Raw genomic sequence first — 15,354 nt, 5'->3', positions numbered from 1 at the left:
AACCACGGAAAATGAGTTTGGTAAGACATATTCGGACGTAAAATCTGAGGTTTAATTGCTTGATAGCAGAGTCTAATTAATGTGAAATGAACAAAGTGAACAAAATAGATGGACAATCATCGACTACATGAATTCGGCAGAGAAAAGCAGAAAAATAACACATTCTATATATTAAATGTGCATGCTACAAACCGGATTCTTCGATCAAAAAGTCTTCAACTTCATTTTGTAAATCAGTTCCGTCACTCTTTCATCTACAGAAAATTTTGTGAAAGCATAACTTAGTTTAAAGCTAAGGATTAGTAGATTAGGAGTGAAAGAAACAATCAATTAACTAAAAGTTGAAAACTACCTGAAAATAATGTTGTCCCCTCTTCAAGCTGTGGATTATAATATGACACAAACACATTTGTTCTGCTTTGGTTCGATTACTGCTTTCTTTTCTGCACATAACCGAAAGATACAAATGTTACTTTATGGAATTGCACAGACTGCAGTTTTCAGACCAAGGAGTATTATCATTGATCTTTATGAAAAACTTCATATTATAGTTTCCAGAGTTGCACCGATAAAAATTGTACCTTTTTCCACAGGAGGAGGTTGAACAACAACGTGCATAGTTGTTACCCCACCGGGAATATCACAAAGAGGGCTCTGACACTCTCCCAAAGTTTTGTTGTTCTCCAATATTTTTCCAGCACTGATTAACTTGACATCTTTCACTGTCCTCGGACCATTTTCCTTCTCTGCCCGAAGTTAAAAATAGTATAATTCATCAGAATAAATGTCAATAAGTCTGAAATGAAATGAAATATGAAAGAGGTCTCATCATGAACAGGAATCACAAAAGAACATCAAGAGAAATCCAATGCCATTCAATCAGAGACAAAAGTTGAGACTTCCCCTCAACCACAGTCCAAAACTAATACAACCGTTTCTTTTCTTCTGTTCTTTCCTGCGTTCACTAAAAGTAAGCCATTTTCCTTTTATGTGAAATGTACAGTGAAGTAAGAGCTAGATGGCAGAACCTTGTTCAAACAACGTTTTAGTTTAACTGAGTATCTGTAATTTATAATTAAAATGCAGACCAAATACATAAAAAAACACAAAGCACCTAAAAGAAAGAATCAAGAGAGTGGGACAGAGGGATGAAGATGAAAGCAGGTCAAACTGATAACAACAATATACTAGCATAAATATTAAAAAATCATCTAGATCATCTCAGTTTGGAATTCAATTATAAACTGTTCAACACAAGTGCCTCATTCACCAGAGTTTGGTAGGCACCATCCAACAGTGTCATGGACGCTTTATAGGCCGCACATATAAGAGGAAAAAGGCATTAGTTTAAGTCTTTAAAGTAAAATTATTTACTTTTTCTTTTACGTTAGTTTTACTTTAGGTTCAGTTTATTTTAGGCTATTTTAAACTAGGGTTAAGTTGTTCTATTTCCTTCGAGAAACATATTTTTATTTGTGTAACTAGCCCCTGTTTAAGGACCTATTGGAGAATAAAAACATAAGCAAAATTTCTATCTATTTTTCAAGAGATCTAGGTCTCTCTCTAAACAAGTCCTAAAGGTTTACATAAGCAAAATTTCTACTTATTTTTCAAGAGATCTAGGTCTCTCTCTAAACAAGTCCTAAAGGTTTCAGTTTCCCTTCAACAAGCTGATTGTTAGCCACCATAGGTCGTTCTAGGAATAGTGATAAAAGAAAGGCAATTGCTCCCAACGTGCCCGTTAATCGCCCAGTGACTTGATCTTATTCCTGTGTTCTCAACAAACAGACACATTTCGAAACGGAAAAAGAAGGCCATATGATGCAATGAAGTAAACCAAAACTTTTATGGTAAGTTGGTTTAATTTATTATTCTCGCTTACTTCAGATGAATACAAATATCAGTTATCCATAAAGCAAAAGATAAGAAACAGCAGTATCTATCACACTCTTCAATCGATACAAATTTAACACCTATTCATCTTATACCAAGGAGAAAGCATGAACCTGATTTTATGGTAATCAAGCATTTCTAATCCATTTACTGATAAAAGTATTCCAATTACTCTGCTATGGAGGACTGAAATTTTGGTCTTAATAATGATTCTATTTTCTTGCATAGTTTCACATATCTGAAAAGCAAACGAGCAAGGTAGCAATATGAATAAACCACGGAAACATCGAAAAGTAATGTCATGAACATGATCCCATGATTCCCATCCTTCAATTCAAACCAAATGGAACAATAAAACACTAGTAAAAAAACAATCATATGGTAAAATAAAGCTGAAAGATAGACTGCGTAAATACATTAGCGTTCCATCAAACACCTATGGAACTAACCTTTAGGCCATTGAGCAACAACACTTTCCTTCAAAGTTGCAACACTAGTAGCAGCAGGGAAAGTTTTGGGACCGATATCGGATCCATCTGTCAATCGAAACTTGATCTCCAACTGATCTTGCACACTAGCCATCTTCCAAAATCTAATCCCTACCCAATATGGACTTATCCCCAAATCTATACAAAAAAATCTCAGTCTAAATGACTTGCAAATATGCCAAGATTCCTCTGAAGTGGTTGGTTTCCGATATTTACAACAATTAAACACTTACCAAGAACTCTCAACCGGAAATTTCTGCAGAACTGAAATTAAAAAAGGAAAAAGAAGAAAAAAGAAAAAGAAAATTTGAATTACATATGCAGGCGATCTATTTAAGGAAAAAAGAGCATAAAAAGTTAAAAGTTCAAGGAGTATATAGATTTGAATGATAGTTTCCAAGTAACCCAAATTGGGTAAATCCAAAAAGTAGAAACATCGAATAAGCAAGATCCATGAATATGAACTATATATAAAAGAAAAGGAAGAGAAAATCCCCAAATTATAGTCTTTAAGATTGCAAAATCAGCTAAAAGATCCAATAATGGGTCACACCCAAACCAAATAAAAAAAGAAGAAGAAGAAAAGAAAGTGAAAAACCCTTGATGGGTTATCTTACTTGAGTCCAAAACTGATCTGGGTTGGCTGAAAAAGCCAAGCTTTGAAGAAGAAGATAGATATTAATGGGGCGGCTTTGATATGATTATATATTATTATAATTTATCAAATATCAAATCAACAGAGAGAGGAAGAAGAAGAAATCAAAAGAGAAATAAATCTGAACAGAGAAGGCTGTTTTGGAGTTTTCAAAGTCTTCTAAATCTATGGTCAATGCTCCCATTCTTCCAATCTCCTAAGCTATGGAAATTTACACTTTTTTTTTTCTTTTTGTCTTTAAAAAATTAAAAAGAAAAAAGAGTAAGTAAAATATGACCTTTTTCTCTAATTTTATTACACCAATTTTTTTAACTTGAGACAAAATTAAGGTCCCTTGTTCATATAAAACAACTGATTTATCTTCCATGTGTCTTTTTGTTATTTGTTTCATTTATTTATCGGTATAGGTGAGATATCAAATTTTAATGTAAATTCTCCAGTCCTCAATTTTAAAATTGAAGAATTTGGTATTTAAATAAATAGAGTAATTCAATTCGAATAAATAAGGATAATTAATCACGATACTATCTATACATAATTTTGATTAGTATAATAATAAACTTAATTTTTAAAGTTTACATATTTTATCAATTTAATTTTAATTTAAAATTACATCCCGTAACATTTATATAAATATGTAAATATTGATGCTAAATTTATTAAATATTTTAGAATTAAAGTGAAAATGATAAACTATATAAATATTGAAAGTTTAAATTTATTATTATACTAATTAAAATCACATATAATTGACAGAAATCATGAACCCTGAGATTTCAAAATTACTCTGAGGACTAATTCACTAAAATTAGAAATTGAAAGGGCTTTTTACCAAATTTTTCCTAATTTTCAGGGAAAATAAAGACACAAGGAATCTTTCACACAAGATTCTAATTTGGTTTTCTTGTAATCAAATTCCAAAAATACCAAACCTTTCCAAGAACAGGAAGTTCTTACTTCTTTGATTCACAAGAGATATTATTACAAAAGGAAAGATGTAACGATGGATTTATTTGACAAATAAATTAAACAAATGAGTAGAGAATCCACAGCCATCTCCATACAGAAGAGAAATGGAAAAAAGAATATTTCTGCAAATTTTTTAAATGTTTCTCGTCAAGTGTACATAACAAATACTGAGATATATTATAATATACCCTAAGAACAGGTCCCCAATTCATGGGAGCTGTAACAAAGCAATCTCCATAATCTATGTTCTAAATTTCAACAAGAATATTTCAAATTCAAGTAAAGAAAAAAATATATGGGGAACTAACAAAAATGAAACCAACAGAATTTTTTTTTCTTTTTTTTTTTATATAAAGAAAATGGAAGGAAAAATGAAAGGAACAGTCTGGGTTTGATGTGGGAGCCTTTCCAAATGAACTGCTCAAGCCATTCATTGTCTTCCTACACCGGCGACATCAATGGGGAACACATCTGAGTCTCATGTATTTTCGCACCTTATTCCGAACACAAGCAATATAAGCCAAGAACCCCCTTGCAGGAAGAGCAATACGTGTATCCTTTTCCCACACGAAAAAAAAATAAACATTGATTGATTGCTATGTTACAAACTGAAAAAGAAAGAATTTTCATGGTCGTGCTAGAAATGCAGGTCCTTTCCGGCTAAGCGTTTTTTGAGTGATGACAGTAAATCCAATCCTCAAAATTGTTGCCCTCTTTGGCCCAATTTTTCACCCCCCCCCCCCCTTACCTTTCTGAAATAGATCTTGATATAATTTTCAGGCTGCAATAAAACACTCAGACTTGGTAGTGTCTCTTCTGAGTCTATTATATCTTCCCTTCTAACTCCTCTAACCCCGTTAACTACAATTCCAAAATGTGGCAGTTCCTAACAAAATCATTGGAGTAGTTTACATACTTGGTCCAAAACGGCCGAAGATGCTCGAAGCCAATCTGCAGCCATGGTTTCGATTGGCCATTGTAATGAATAACTGCAGCTCTTTTCGCTTTCTCAATATTGGTCTTAGTCTGGTAGCCCAAGCCAAGCATATGCCATGATGGGTCAATCGGATGAATGTGGCCCTTAAATGCAATTAAAGCAGGTGGCAGAGTTCCAAGCTTCCACATTGTTAGGTTCCACTTCAGGTTCTGCCACAAAGAAACCAATAATCAAAGTAAATGAGTGAAATAAACTCTTTTTTGCCAACCAAAATAATAATAATAAAAATAATTCCGAGCAAAATGGCATTTCTTGTACAGAAATACTGCCCTTGCACAAAGTATAGAAAAAATGGAGCCCATCCCAATATAAGATCAATAAACCTAAAGGAAGGATGACAGTGATGATATTCAATTTCGAACAAAGGTACAGTAAAATTAAGCAAACAGTCAGGAACATGAGTAGCCAATAAGTTACCTCTTTCAGCCAATAATGATATGTTTCTCTTATATTCGTCTTTCTCCAAGTGCGGAGATCAAATATATTCATCCCATAAGCCCATGCACATTCATCAGGATCCAAATGCTTAGCTATAAGGGGATGGGAAAAATTGAAGTAGTTTCTGAAATGTTTGGACATCACCCACTCATCCTCACCTTTACAAGTTTCAACAGCTCCATTAACCTTTCCCCACAAGTCAATCTCCCAAAGAGGAGATAAATCACGCTGAATTACAACGTCGTCGTCTAGAAAGACCACTTTGTCAAGGTTTGGAAAAAGCTGATCAAAAACCCACAATCAGAAAGCATATTTTGGGAGGAAAGACAGTGTGTGTAAAAGAAGAAATTACCTCTGGTAAATATATCCGAAGATGGTTGAGTAAAGATATGTACTTTGGACTTCTAGCCTGCAATTTCGAAGCGAATGTTCGAGGAGTAGTATTGGAGAGATTTGCCCCTGCAAGATGATTGCCATGATAATAATTTCGAATGCCATGATGGTTCTCTACAGCTTCAAGCACAGGAACATTCTCTCTTGTTAACCAATCAAACTGGTGAACCCCTTTCACTTCAACTATTGCAGGGGATACAGGGTTTAGTGCAAACCAGGCGTGCATACCAGCATATGTCTTCTTATCTGTGATGATATGGAAGACAATTTTTTCAGGTCTCAGAGATGACTGAACAGCAGAATTGACAACGACCGATGCAGCCAATATGTTGTCCGTTGACAGGATGAAGTGGTGGTAAGAGTTGTTGGAAAGCACAGGGAGGAGCTCAGGAGAAGGCAGTTGTCTGCGTGCATGAGCATTGGAAGAATATTCATCAGTTAAACGCAGAGAAAGACAGTATAAGCCTTTCGGAATGGAACTTGCAGCAAAGTGTTTGTTCATCAGCTCGGAAAATTTAGATTCCCTAATTTCTCTTTCGAGTTTCTCCATCTGCACAGAAGCGACAAATTAAATAGGAAGTTCACCAAACCTTACAAAATTTGAGAAAACTAGAATTCATAACAACCGTATATAGATATTTGTATTTCTGATCACTTCCTTACATTTATCAAGATGCAAATATACCCAAAAAAGTAAAGAAGAAATTTCATTAAAAAAGAAATAAAATTAGAGTAGGAGCTACAACAGATAAAAAAGAAAATATAAGCCAGTAGCAGGTACAAAAAAGACATCTTGGCACAAAGATGATCAACTTATTCTAGGCACAATGCAGCCTGATATATTGTTTGAAAAACATGAAATCTTATACAGCCCCAGCCTTTAGTTTTCCTAAGGCCACCAGCATGAGGCCTTAATGTCACTAGCACTAAAACTTATCCATATCCAACAGGATGATGATTTTAGTGCAGTTGAAGCCTCGCAAACAGATCATGCATGCATAATGTCAACCAGACTGCACTTCATATATCCATCGAAGGCCAGGAATAGGTTAGTACCTAGTATCAGTTAAGCAAAAGATAAGCATTCTACAGACGTGAAATGATTAATGTCCCTAGCTTTCACCAATTTTGCTCAAATAAGCCAGACTCTTTAGGTTTCTTCTTCCCTATAATTATTAACATCACCACAAATAATCGTATAAAGATGCTGTGGACATTCACAAACTTCAAGAATTTTACTTTTGTTCCTTCTCAGTTGCAACTTATAGAACTTGTCGTGCTCATGAATTATATAAATAATATTGACCAAAGTAGAAATTCAAAGATCGTGCTTGAAACAACTACATTCTTTTGGCTTCAATAATTGATTTGTTCTCTTCCCAAAAAACTTGGGTTTAAGGCTTCGATAAAAAGACAAAATGGAGAGAAAAAGGAGACAAGGGGAAGAGAATGAGGGAGGGTAAGATAATAGATCTAAACAGATCATCTTATAGACATTAAGAAATTAACAACTTGGAAATTTGACACTCCTAATAGCATTTCCGTCTCTGAATTTTGATTGCATCCAAGTTATGTACCAAAAAAAGATGTTATCTCCAAGTCCATTATAACAGCAAAAGTTGGAAAACACGAGCATGCTTTTCATAGACAAACTGAAGAGCTTGTTTGTAATGCTTTAGATGTCCAAAAACTAAAACTTGATAACCATATGATTATGTGTCATCTAGAAGCTGAAGCCTGTAATCTTCTTTAGTTCATTTTTTGGAGTGTCATTGGTGATTTGTTCTCGAAGCCCAAAATACCCAAAATGCAAAATACCATCTGAGTTATGCCCAGCTCCATAATATACAGCCAAAGGTCAATGAAACCGCACAAGTAAAACAAGCATTTAACCTAGGAACTTCTAGGTCTAAATCTAATATAGTAGTGAGAAGAAAATGTTTCAAAACCTATTCAAAAATCAACCCAAGGGGTCTAATACATTAATTCATGTAATGAAATGAATTAAATATCAACCTTCAACCATGTTAACAAAAAAAAAAAAAAAAAAGCAATAAAGTAAATTAAAAAGTAATGTAACATGATTGTACCATTGCTCTTAACATGAGAGCGAAGGTCTTTGCATCATATTGATTATTCTTCATTTCAGAAACAAGTTGATTAAATGAATCTGGAAGCTTTATACCATCTGGGATTTCCTCGGCGTTTACTTGATTGAGGATCTTATAAAAGTCCTTAACTAGTCTCTGCTGCACCATCATCATAAAAGACCAACTCAATTTAAAAATCATAAATAAATTGTTGACCACAAAAAAAATCGGAAAATTGGTTCCAGTATGGAGAGAATGGATATTTACCCCTGAATCATCAACTCTACCAAGAAGCCTCGGTCCTAACCGCCTACCTAAACAATCTGGGAATGGTAGAAAAAATAATAAAAGTCATGGACCTGATGACAGCATTATGAAACTATAAAAGGATTTACCAATCTAGTTGCCTAACTTGGAATGCAACATGAAGAACAGACCTAGTTTATAATTTAATGTAGTCAAATTTATCGATACAAACGTTGAAATGTACCAGAAGAATAAATGAACATGATCAAGAACTACGATTACACGCAATAAATCTCGAGCATCAATTAAGAATTTGGGTTTACTGGTTCCATTCAATTCCCATGGCATTTCCATCAGGAAAGTAAGTGCTCAAAACCATTAGATTACATACATAAATAAACTTTTGAAAACAGAAAGATCTGGATCCAAGTTAAGCAATTCCACATCGGAAAGTGGAATTTTTTTTATGTAAACAGAGACCGAGGAGCAACAAAAAATTTATCTAGCTAGTTCAATTAATTTGACAACCTAAGCATTTATTGCTTAAAAACTGAACTGCAGTAACGAGATTCAGATTCAACCAGCAAAATTGGGTCAAAGAAACAAATTGACAAATCCATTTTTTGTTATCCTTGGATCTTATACAACTGCAAATAACTTTTTCAATTCCAGCAAGATGAACACAATTTAACCAATAAGCCCTATTAACCAATGAGCTCAGTCCTGAAACCAAATCAGATCAACAGGAATCTAAAAAAATGGAGCATCATCGCATCAACCAAATGAAATAAAATCAAAAGTACCTCCCACAGCAAATCAAATGCATGACCAAATCAGAATCAGGAGAAACTAAGATTCCAGGAAAAAAAAAAAGGGAAGTATATAAAGGAAACGAACATCATATGAAGATAATAAAAGAACCGAATATTATCCAATTAGCTCCATCAACACCCAAATCAGATTATGATAAATCCAAATATTATCCAACGGCTCATAATATCAATCAAAATCAAATGCATAACCAAATAAACATGAACAGAGTACGAATCAGGATAACTAAGATTTCAAGAAAAGACTAACATATAAACAAAACTAATATAAAATGTCAATAACTATAGAAAACCTACTTCATATCAGCTGCCACCCGCATATAGAAAATAACCTCACATCAAATCCAATAAAGATCTATCAGAAAACAATAAAAAGAGAACAAAAAAATCATAAAAAATTAAAAAGTGCATACCAAATGAGGAACACTTGTTGACACCTTCAAGGGTAACAATAGCAGTAAGAATGAAGACGAAAGGCAATAAGAAAGCGAGGATTAGAATGGTATGGAAAAGGGTCCTATATGAAATGTGTCTAGCTGCCACCTTGATCTTCATCAAGTCAATAAACCCATTGTTGCTTGATATCGTTAAACTTCTCATGCTAGGCGAGACGTGAAGCTGCATCCTTGTCTATGCAGCCCCACCACACCTAAACAACTCCACCGTCCCCCAAAACACGCCACCCTTGTTCTTGTTATCAAATCCCGCTCCTCCACAATATCTCTCGCTGCTCGGATCTGCACCCAATCCCAATCCCACCACCATCAGATCCAACGCCTTCCTCTTCTTTCCCTGATTCAATCTTTAATTTCTTGATCTGGGTTTCCTTCTTTTCTTTTTTTTTTCAGTTGGTCCTTTTTACAAAGACCTTCACTGCATTGAATTTTTTAACACCCACAAAAATTTCGGGTTTTTTTCCTCTTGATTTCCCCCCTTTTCTTGATTTTTTTTAAATCAAAGAATTAAACTTGGGGTTGTTTGAGATCTGGGTAATGGTTATTGAAGCTCTCACATAGATCAAGAAAAAAAATAGAAGAAAAAAAAAAGAGGTAAACAAAGTGAACCTGGGTCCTTTTTGTTTTAAATTGTGTTGAAAAAAATGGGTTTTTTTTTTCTCTTTCTTTTTCTGTTCTAATCAAGCTCTCTCATTGGTGCCGGTGGATCAGCTCATGTAATTTACTTTCTTCTTTTATAAAATATATTAATTTAATTATAATTTTTAAAGAAATGAGAATAATTAACAAAAAGAAAAACAATAAAAATGATAACTTTGATTTTGATGAGTCAATAACGTGTGGGCTTAGAGAGAGACAAAGGTGGGAGATTTTGACCTGAGAGAGAGAGAGAGAGAGAGAGAGAGAGAGAGAGAGAGAGAGAGAGAGAGGAAGCAAACCAATGCTAATCAAAGGGATGATCTTTAAACCTATATTTAGATGTTTTTCCTAAGTTTACGGGCAAGCATTTACTTTATTTGTGGATGTTATTTTCTTAATTTCACTTCAACAAAAATTAAGTTTTTTTATCTCATAATAATTATAAAAATAGTATTTTCTTTTCTTAATATTTATATTTTTAAACTTTAAGTAGGGAGATTTATATTAAGTTTAGTCTAGATTTAATTATAATATGTTATTTAAATTTAATTATAATATATATAAAAAATAAATTTATAGTCAATATTTAAAAGAATTTATAGTCTCTTATTAACTCAAAATAAACATTCAAATTCATATTTTCTTGGATTAATAATAATATTTATACCAATCGAATTAAGAATGAATCGATTTTTTCATTATCATCGTATCTCAAAAATCAAACTATAAAATATGTTAGGCGAAAATATCAATATGAAAAGTGAAAAACTACCAAAAACTAAGTTGTTGGATATTTTTAACTTTTGTGAATATGACTTAAATGATTGCGGAAGTGAAAAGTTTGTAATAAGTTACAGAATTTTACCAATTTTGATGAAAGAAAATTATTATATTAATGTCTCTTTTATATCCTTTTTTATTATTGAACAATGCCATACCTTCTTTTCTTTTCTTTTTTATTAATTCATAAGAGGTTTATTTTCCCTCATTTTCTTTAAACTAGGTTTTTTTAAATCAAAATCTAGCTCAAATTTAAATTAAACATTTAAAAAATTGATATATATAAATATTAATATAAAATTATATATTTTTAAAATAGTTAAGTGAATTTTTGATACATAACCTAATCTTTATGCCATTGCTTAAAGTAAGAAATATGTCTTCATCATGGTGTAAGTTTGGTATAAAAACATCGTAATAATCTTGGTCATAATATTTGTTCGGATTGGTCCATTATTTGTCATGAACTAAATTATGATTTATGATAAATAATGACAGATTTTGGTCATTAAATGTTCAACGTAATAAAATAATAATAATAATAATAATAATAATAATAATAATAATAATAATTGAGAAAAATAATTAGATGAATAAGGAAAGTGATATTTATGACGAATTATCTCATTTTATAGTATAAAAATGTGACACATTTTGTGGAAGTTTTAAACATTACAAGCGAGAGTCAGATTGACAAATGTCTTTTAAAAATATAATAAAATATTAAAAGTAAATATTTAAAAAATATAGACATATGTCAAAATTTTAAATCTGCTTATAGAATAATAAATATATAAATGTTTTAAATTTTATAAAAGTAAAATATGTTCATGAGCTAAGTTATCCATCCAAGCTTGAAGGTCTGTTTGAACTTTGGGAATGTTTAGACAAAAATATTAGGTTTGAAAATTGGATTTGGGCAAAAATAATAGATTTGTTTAAAATATAAATCAAACTCAAGCTTGAACAATTAAGGCCCCAAACAGCTCAATCTTACCTGCTTTTAAGTTGTCTATTTATATATATATATATATATATATATATATATATATATATATATAGGTAAGTTATAATACATAAAAATCAAATCTATAGTAATATATAATACTACTATAATGTAAACATTAAAAATATTAAGATAATTAAATATAAAATTTTAATAAATAAAAATATATAAAATCATTAAATATTAAATTAAAATAATATAACTATATATTTTAAAAATAATATAGGTGGATCTAAAATAAGTTTAAGTTAACTATTTATAAATATAGATGAATTTAGACAAAACTTTAAACTCATATTTCAGATCGAACCGAACTTGAATAATCATAAAATATATTAATTTGATACCGAAACTCAAGTCACGTAACCTTCTGTCCATTATTGACCAAAAACAAGTTTTGGTCCATATAATGCAAAGCCCCCAACATTGCTTTAGGTTTGAATTTGACAAGAAAATAAAGCTAAAAAGTCGTAAACTGGGTTTAAGATCACTTTAAGGCATTTGAATTATCAAACTCTTAATCGAAAAGAAAGGTCTAAAACAGAGTAAATAATTGATAAAATAGTGACTATATAGACATTTAAATATACGAAAAGAAAGTAGAGATGGTGGGGCATGTGGAGACACATAAACATTGTAGGGTCAATTCCTCCCATAAAAATAAAATAAAATTATCTATATTTTTTAAAATACTATATAATTAGAAAATTAATCAAAAAATTGAAAATGATTTATTAAAATTTTTTAAAATGAATTATTTTATAAAACCGTAAAAATATATAAATCTCTATCCGTTACTATGGTATTTTTCCTATGGCTTTGTGCTCATTATGGTTGAACCATAAGTGCAATAGTGTTGGAACATTGGTATGCCCTGTGACACAGCAGAAAGAAAAAAAATTTCGGCAATTACAATCTATGGAGCCATGTATGAGGAATGAACCCGATTGAAAAAAATTGAAAAATATACCTTAAAACAATTTGAAAAAAAAGCAAAATTAGTATGGATTTGAAACCGCCATCAATACGAAAAAACCTCAGTTGCAACAAAAATTCTTAACTTCTATGTGATCCATCTGATAGAAGAATGATCATAACACTTTCCAAACTTTTCAGAGAGAAAACACGAAAACTTTCTACTAATTAAAGTGATATTTCATGTAAACCAATAATTGGGATGACATCTTCCTTTTATTCAAAATCTCATATTGAATAAAATCTTTCCGCAGAGAAATTTAAAGGATCTTCCATAAAAATGTGATATCTAATTACTCAAAACATATCTTTGACCAAATTATTTAATAATTTTGATAAAATTATTCTTACTTAAAATTTATAAAAAATCTAATACATATATTATTTTAACTGTATCATTTATGTGTGTACATCAAGTGTGTACATATATTGTAGGGCCCAATTTTAGCCCGGGTCCCAATAAACAATAGTCTAGTTTTTTGTAAGTCCAAATACAACAAAACCCAAACCAAAAAACCCTAAACTCTAGCCCAAAATTACAAGCCCAAAGACTTTTTCAGCAAAAAAGAGGAAAACCCTAGGCAAGTCGCCGCTCGTGCCTGCACGTCGCGCGCCCCTCCGTGTTGTGCGCGGTACGTCAGTGCCCACGTCCACCACGCCACCTACAATAGTCGAAAGAACAGGTGTAAAAAGGCTATAAAAGCCTCATGAGAATCCATTGTAAAGGGAGGGTTTTTTTTAGGGATTACGAATATACAAACAGAGACAAAATCAAAAAATACAGAGAAGTTTTTAAAAGGTGATCTTTTCCCACATTTGGCTTTTGATTGCTGTTTGTTTTATTTTATTTCTTACTTGTACTTAACAAAAAAAAGCGAAGGGCAGGGGGTCATTTACCTTAAGCCGAAGGGTTTGATATTGTGGGTCAGAAGAGGACGTCACCGCCGATGAACCGTGACGAAGCCTGTTTTCCTTCTTTGTTTCTTTAAAAAAATACAAGGCCCTAAAATACATGAAGGTTTTTGGTTCGTTTTCTTGAAGACTTTCAATTTTTTTTTTCAAAATGGGCACTAGATCCGAGTTCTAAGTTTAAAAAAGGGGAAAAATGAGGGTTTTGGAACTCCAACCACCGTGCATGGGGGTCGCCGGCGACAGACCAGCGATGGTCGGTGACTGACCTTTGGGTTGGTTAGAGAGGAAAAGAGAGAAGGTCATTCTTCTTTGAAACAAACAAAGAAATAAGGAAAAAAATTGTAAGTCTTATAATGGGGTAAAACGGTGCGTTTAGTGCCCCCCCTGAATGCTGCTTATAAATGGGGTAAGTCTTATAATGGGGTTATTTACGCGGTTAGTCCCTTCCCTTTGGATTGCTACTTGATTGGGCCCATACGCATGCCTTTTTCTGTTTTAAATTTTGGCCTAGGAATTTTGTGTCAGTTTTGTTTTGACCCACGATAAAATGCTGCGTTTTGGAGCCCGGAATAATTTCGTTTTTAATCCCCATGGGTTTGGCCGCATTGTATTTTATTATTATTTTAAATTATTATCCACTTTTTATTCGGTACTTTAAATTATTTTATATTACTCATATTCTTTTTATTTTCTTTTGGTTATGTCTATATAACTTACTTATTTTAAAATTCCTTTTATGTACATTCTTTATTTAAAGCTTTATATCATGTCATGGCTCTTTTAAACATTTTTATACATTGTTATATATGTATATATAATTTATATTTAGTTGTTTTTATTTTACGTATATTATTTTTGGTATGTTGATATATATATTGTTTTGTATATTACTACTTTAAATTTCTTCTTACATAATACTTATCTTAAAATTCACTTATATATTATTATTTTACATATTATTTATTCTTTTTATTTACGATTCATTTCAAACTTGTACGCCTACCTATTTCAATTTCTTTTTATATATACATATAATTTATTATTTTTGTATATTGTTGATTTGATTTCCTTTTTATTTTTCATATTATTTATTTTAAATTTATTTACCATTATTTAAAAATTGTTACATTTTATTTATGTTAATTTGTTTCATATTTCTTTTAAAATTGTCACTACAGGAAAATAGGGCTTTAGCTGCGTTTTCAGTGGCATTTGGACAAAAAACGCTGCAAATATTATACATTAGTGGCGTTTGAAATAAAACGCAGCAAAAAACTAAGCAATAGCGGCGTTTTTGGTCAAAACGCCACAAAAAACTGAACAATAGCAACGCTTTTGGAAAAACGCCACTATAGATCGAGGTTTTAGCGGTGTTTCTAGGAAAACGCGCTATTGCTTAGTTTTTAGCGGCGCTTTTAGAAAAACGCCACTATAGATAGAGGTTTTAGCGGCATTTTTCAAAAAACGCCGCTATTGCTTAATTTTTAGCGGCGTTTTTAGAAAAACGCCTATAGATAGAGGTTTTAGCGGCGCTTTTAGAAAAACGCGCTATAGATCGGGGTTTTAGCAGCACTTTTGAAAAAACGCC

The 15,354-nt window shown here is 31.9% G+C and overlaps 2 protein-coding genes and 1 long non-coding RNA gene across 5 annotated transcripts; all 3 read right to left on the bottom strand.

Moving 5' to 3' along the window:
- Positions 1 to 30: 30 nt before the first annotated feature.
- Positions 31 to 3,360, bottom strand: LOC108457827 (membrane-anchored ubiquitin-fold protein 1-like). Of its 2 annotated transcripts, none has more exons than XM_053027295.1 (6): positions 2,999 to 3,360; positions 2,615 to 2,645; positions 2,343 to 2,539; positions 582 to 746; positions 353 to 443; positions 31 to 254 (listed from the first exon to the last, which is right to left on the bottom strand). In XM_053027295.1, the coding sequence occupies exons 3-5, from the start codon at positions 2,473 to 2,475 to the stop codon at positions 388 to 390; spliced, it is 354 nt and encodes a 117-aa protein (XP_052883255.1). In that variant the 5' UTR covers positions 2,476 to 2,539; positions 2,615 to 2,645; positions 2,999 to 3,360; the 3' UTR covers positions 31 to 254; positions 353 to 387. The 2 variants fall into 2 exon arrangements, with proteins under 2 accessions (XP_052883255.1, XP_017612475.1); XM_017756986.2 differs by having other exon boundaries at positions 2,343 to 2,519; positions 2,999 to 3,359.
- A 750-nt stretch (positions 3,361 to 4,110) lies between these two features.
- LOC108460735 (probable galacturonosyltransferase 13) lies at positions 4,111 to 10,383 on the bottom strand. Of its 2 annotated transcripts, none has more exons than XM_017760353.2 (6): positions 9,413 to 10,383; positions 8,191 to 8,246; positions 7,924 to 8,082; positions 5,793 to 6,383; positions 5,420 to 5,722; positions 4,111 to 5,151 (listed from the first exon to the last, which is right to left on the bottom strand). In XM_017760353.2, the coding sequence occupies exons 1-6, from the start codon at positions 9,621 to 9,623 to the stop codon at positions 4,867 to 4,869; spliced, it is 1,605 nt and encodes a 534-aa protein (XP_017615842.1). In that variant the 5' UTR covers positions 9,624 to 10,383; the 3' UTR covers positions 4,111 to 4,866. The 2 variants fall into 2 exon arrangements, with proteins under 2 accessions (XP_017615842.1, XP_017615843.1); XM_017760354.2 differs by having other exon boundaries at positions 7,924 to 8,079.
- A 2,828-nt stretch (positions 10,384 to 13,211) lies between these two features.
- On the bottom strand, positions 13,212 to 14,145 carry LOC108459609 (uncharacterized). The gene is made up of 2 exons (XR_001867388.2): positions 13,752 to 14,145; positions 13,212 to 13,516 (listed from the first exon to the last, which is right to left on the bottom strand). It is a non-coding gene; the product is annotated as an uncharacterized LOC108459609 (long non-coding RNA).
- Positions 14,146 to 15,354: the final 1,209 nt, after the last annotated feature.

This window comes from Gossypium arboreum, chromosome 4 (genome assembly GCF_025698485.1).
Source record: "Gossypium arboreum isolate Shixiya-1 chromosome 4, ASM2569848v2, whole genome shotgun sequence".
Taxonomy (NCBI): domain Eukaryota; kingdom Viridiplantae; phylum Streptophyta; class Magnoliopsida; order Malvales; family Malvaceae; genus Gossypium; species Gossypium arboreum.
Note: the sequence above shows the minus strand (reverse complement) of the source record. Positions and strands in the feature narration are given on the sequence as shown.

Coding starts and splice junctions, on each gene's coding strand:
- LOC108457827 (XM_053027295.1), bottom strand. CDS start 2,475: ATGGCTAGTGTGCAAGATCAGTTGGAGATCAAGTTTCGATTGACAGAT. Junction 747..2,342: donor TGTTGCTCAATGGCCTAAAG/GTTAGTTCCATA, acceptor AACTTCGGGCAG/AGAAGGAAAATGGTCCGAGG. Junction 444..581: donor ACCTCCTCCTGTGGAAAAAG/GTACAATTTTTA, acceptor GGTTATGTGCAG/AAAAGAAAGCAGTAATCGAA.
- LOC108460735 (XM_017760353.2), bottom strand. CDS start 9,623: ATGCAGCTTCACGTCTCGCCTAGCATGAGAAGTTTAACGATATCAAGC. Junction 8,247..9,412: donor CAACAAGTGTTCCTCATTTG/GTATGCACTTTT, acceptor TACCATTCCCAG/ATTGTTTAGGTAGGCGGTTA. Junction 8,083..8,190: donor GTAGAGTTGATGATTCAGGG/GTAAATATCCAT, acceptor ATGATGGTGCAG/CAGAGACTAGTTAAGGACTT.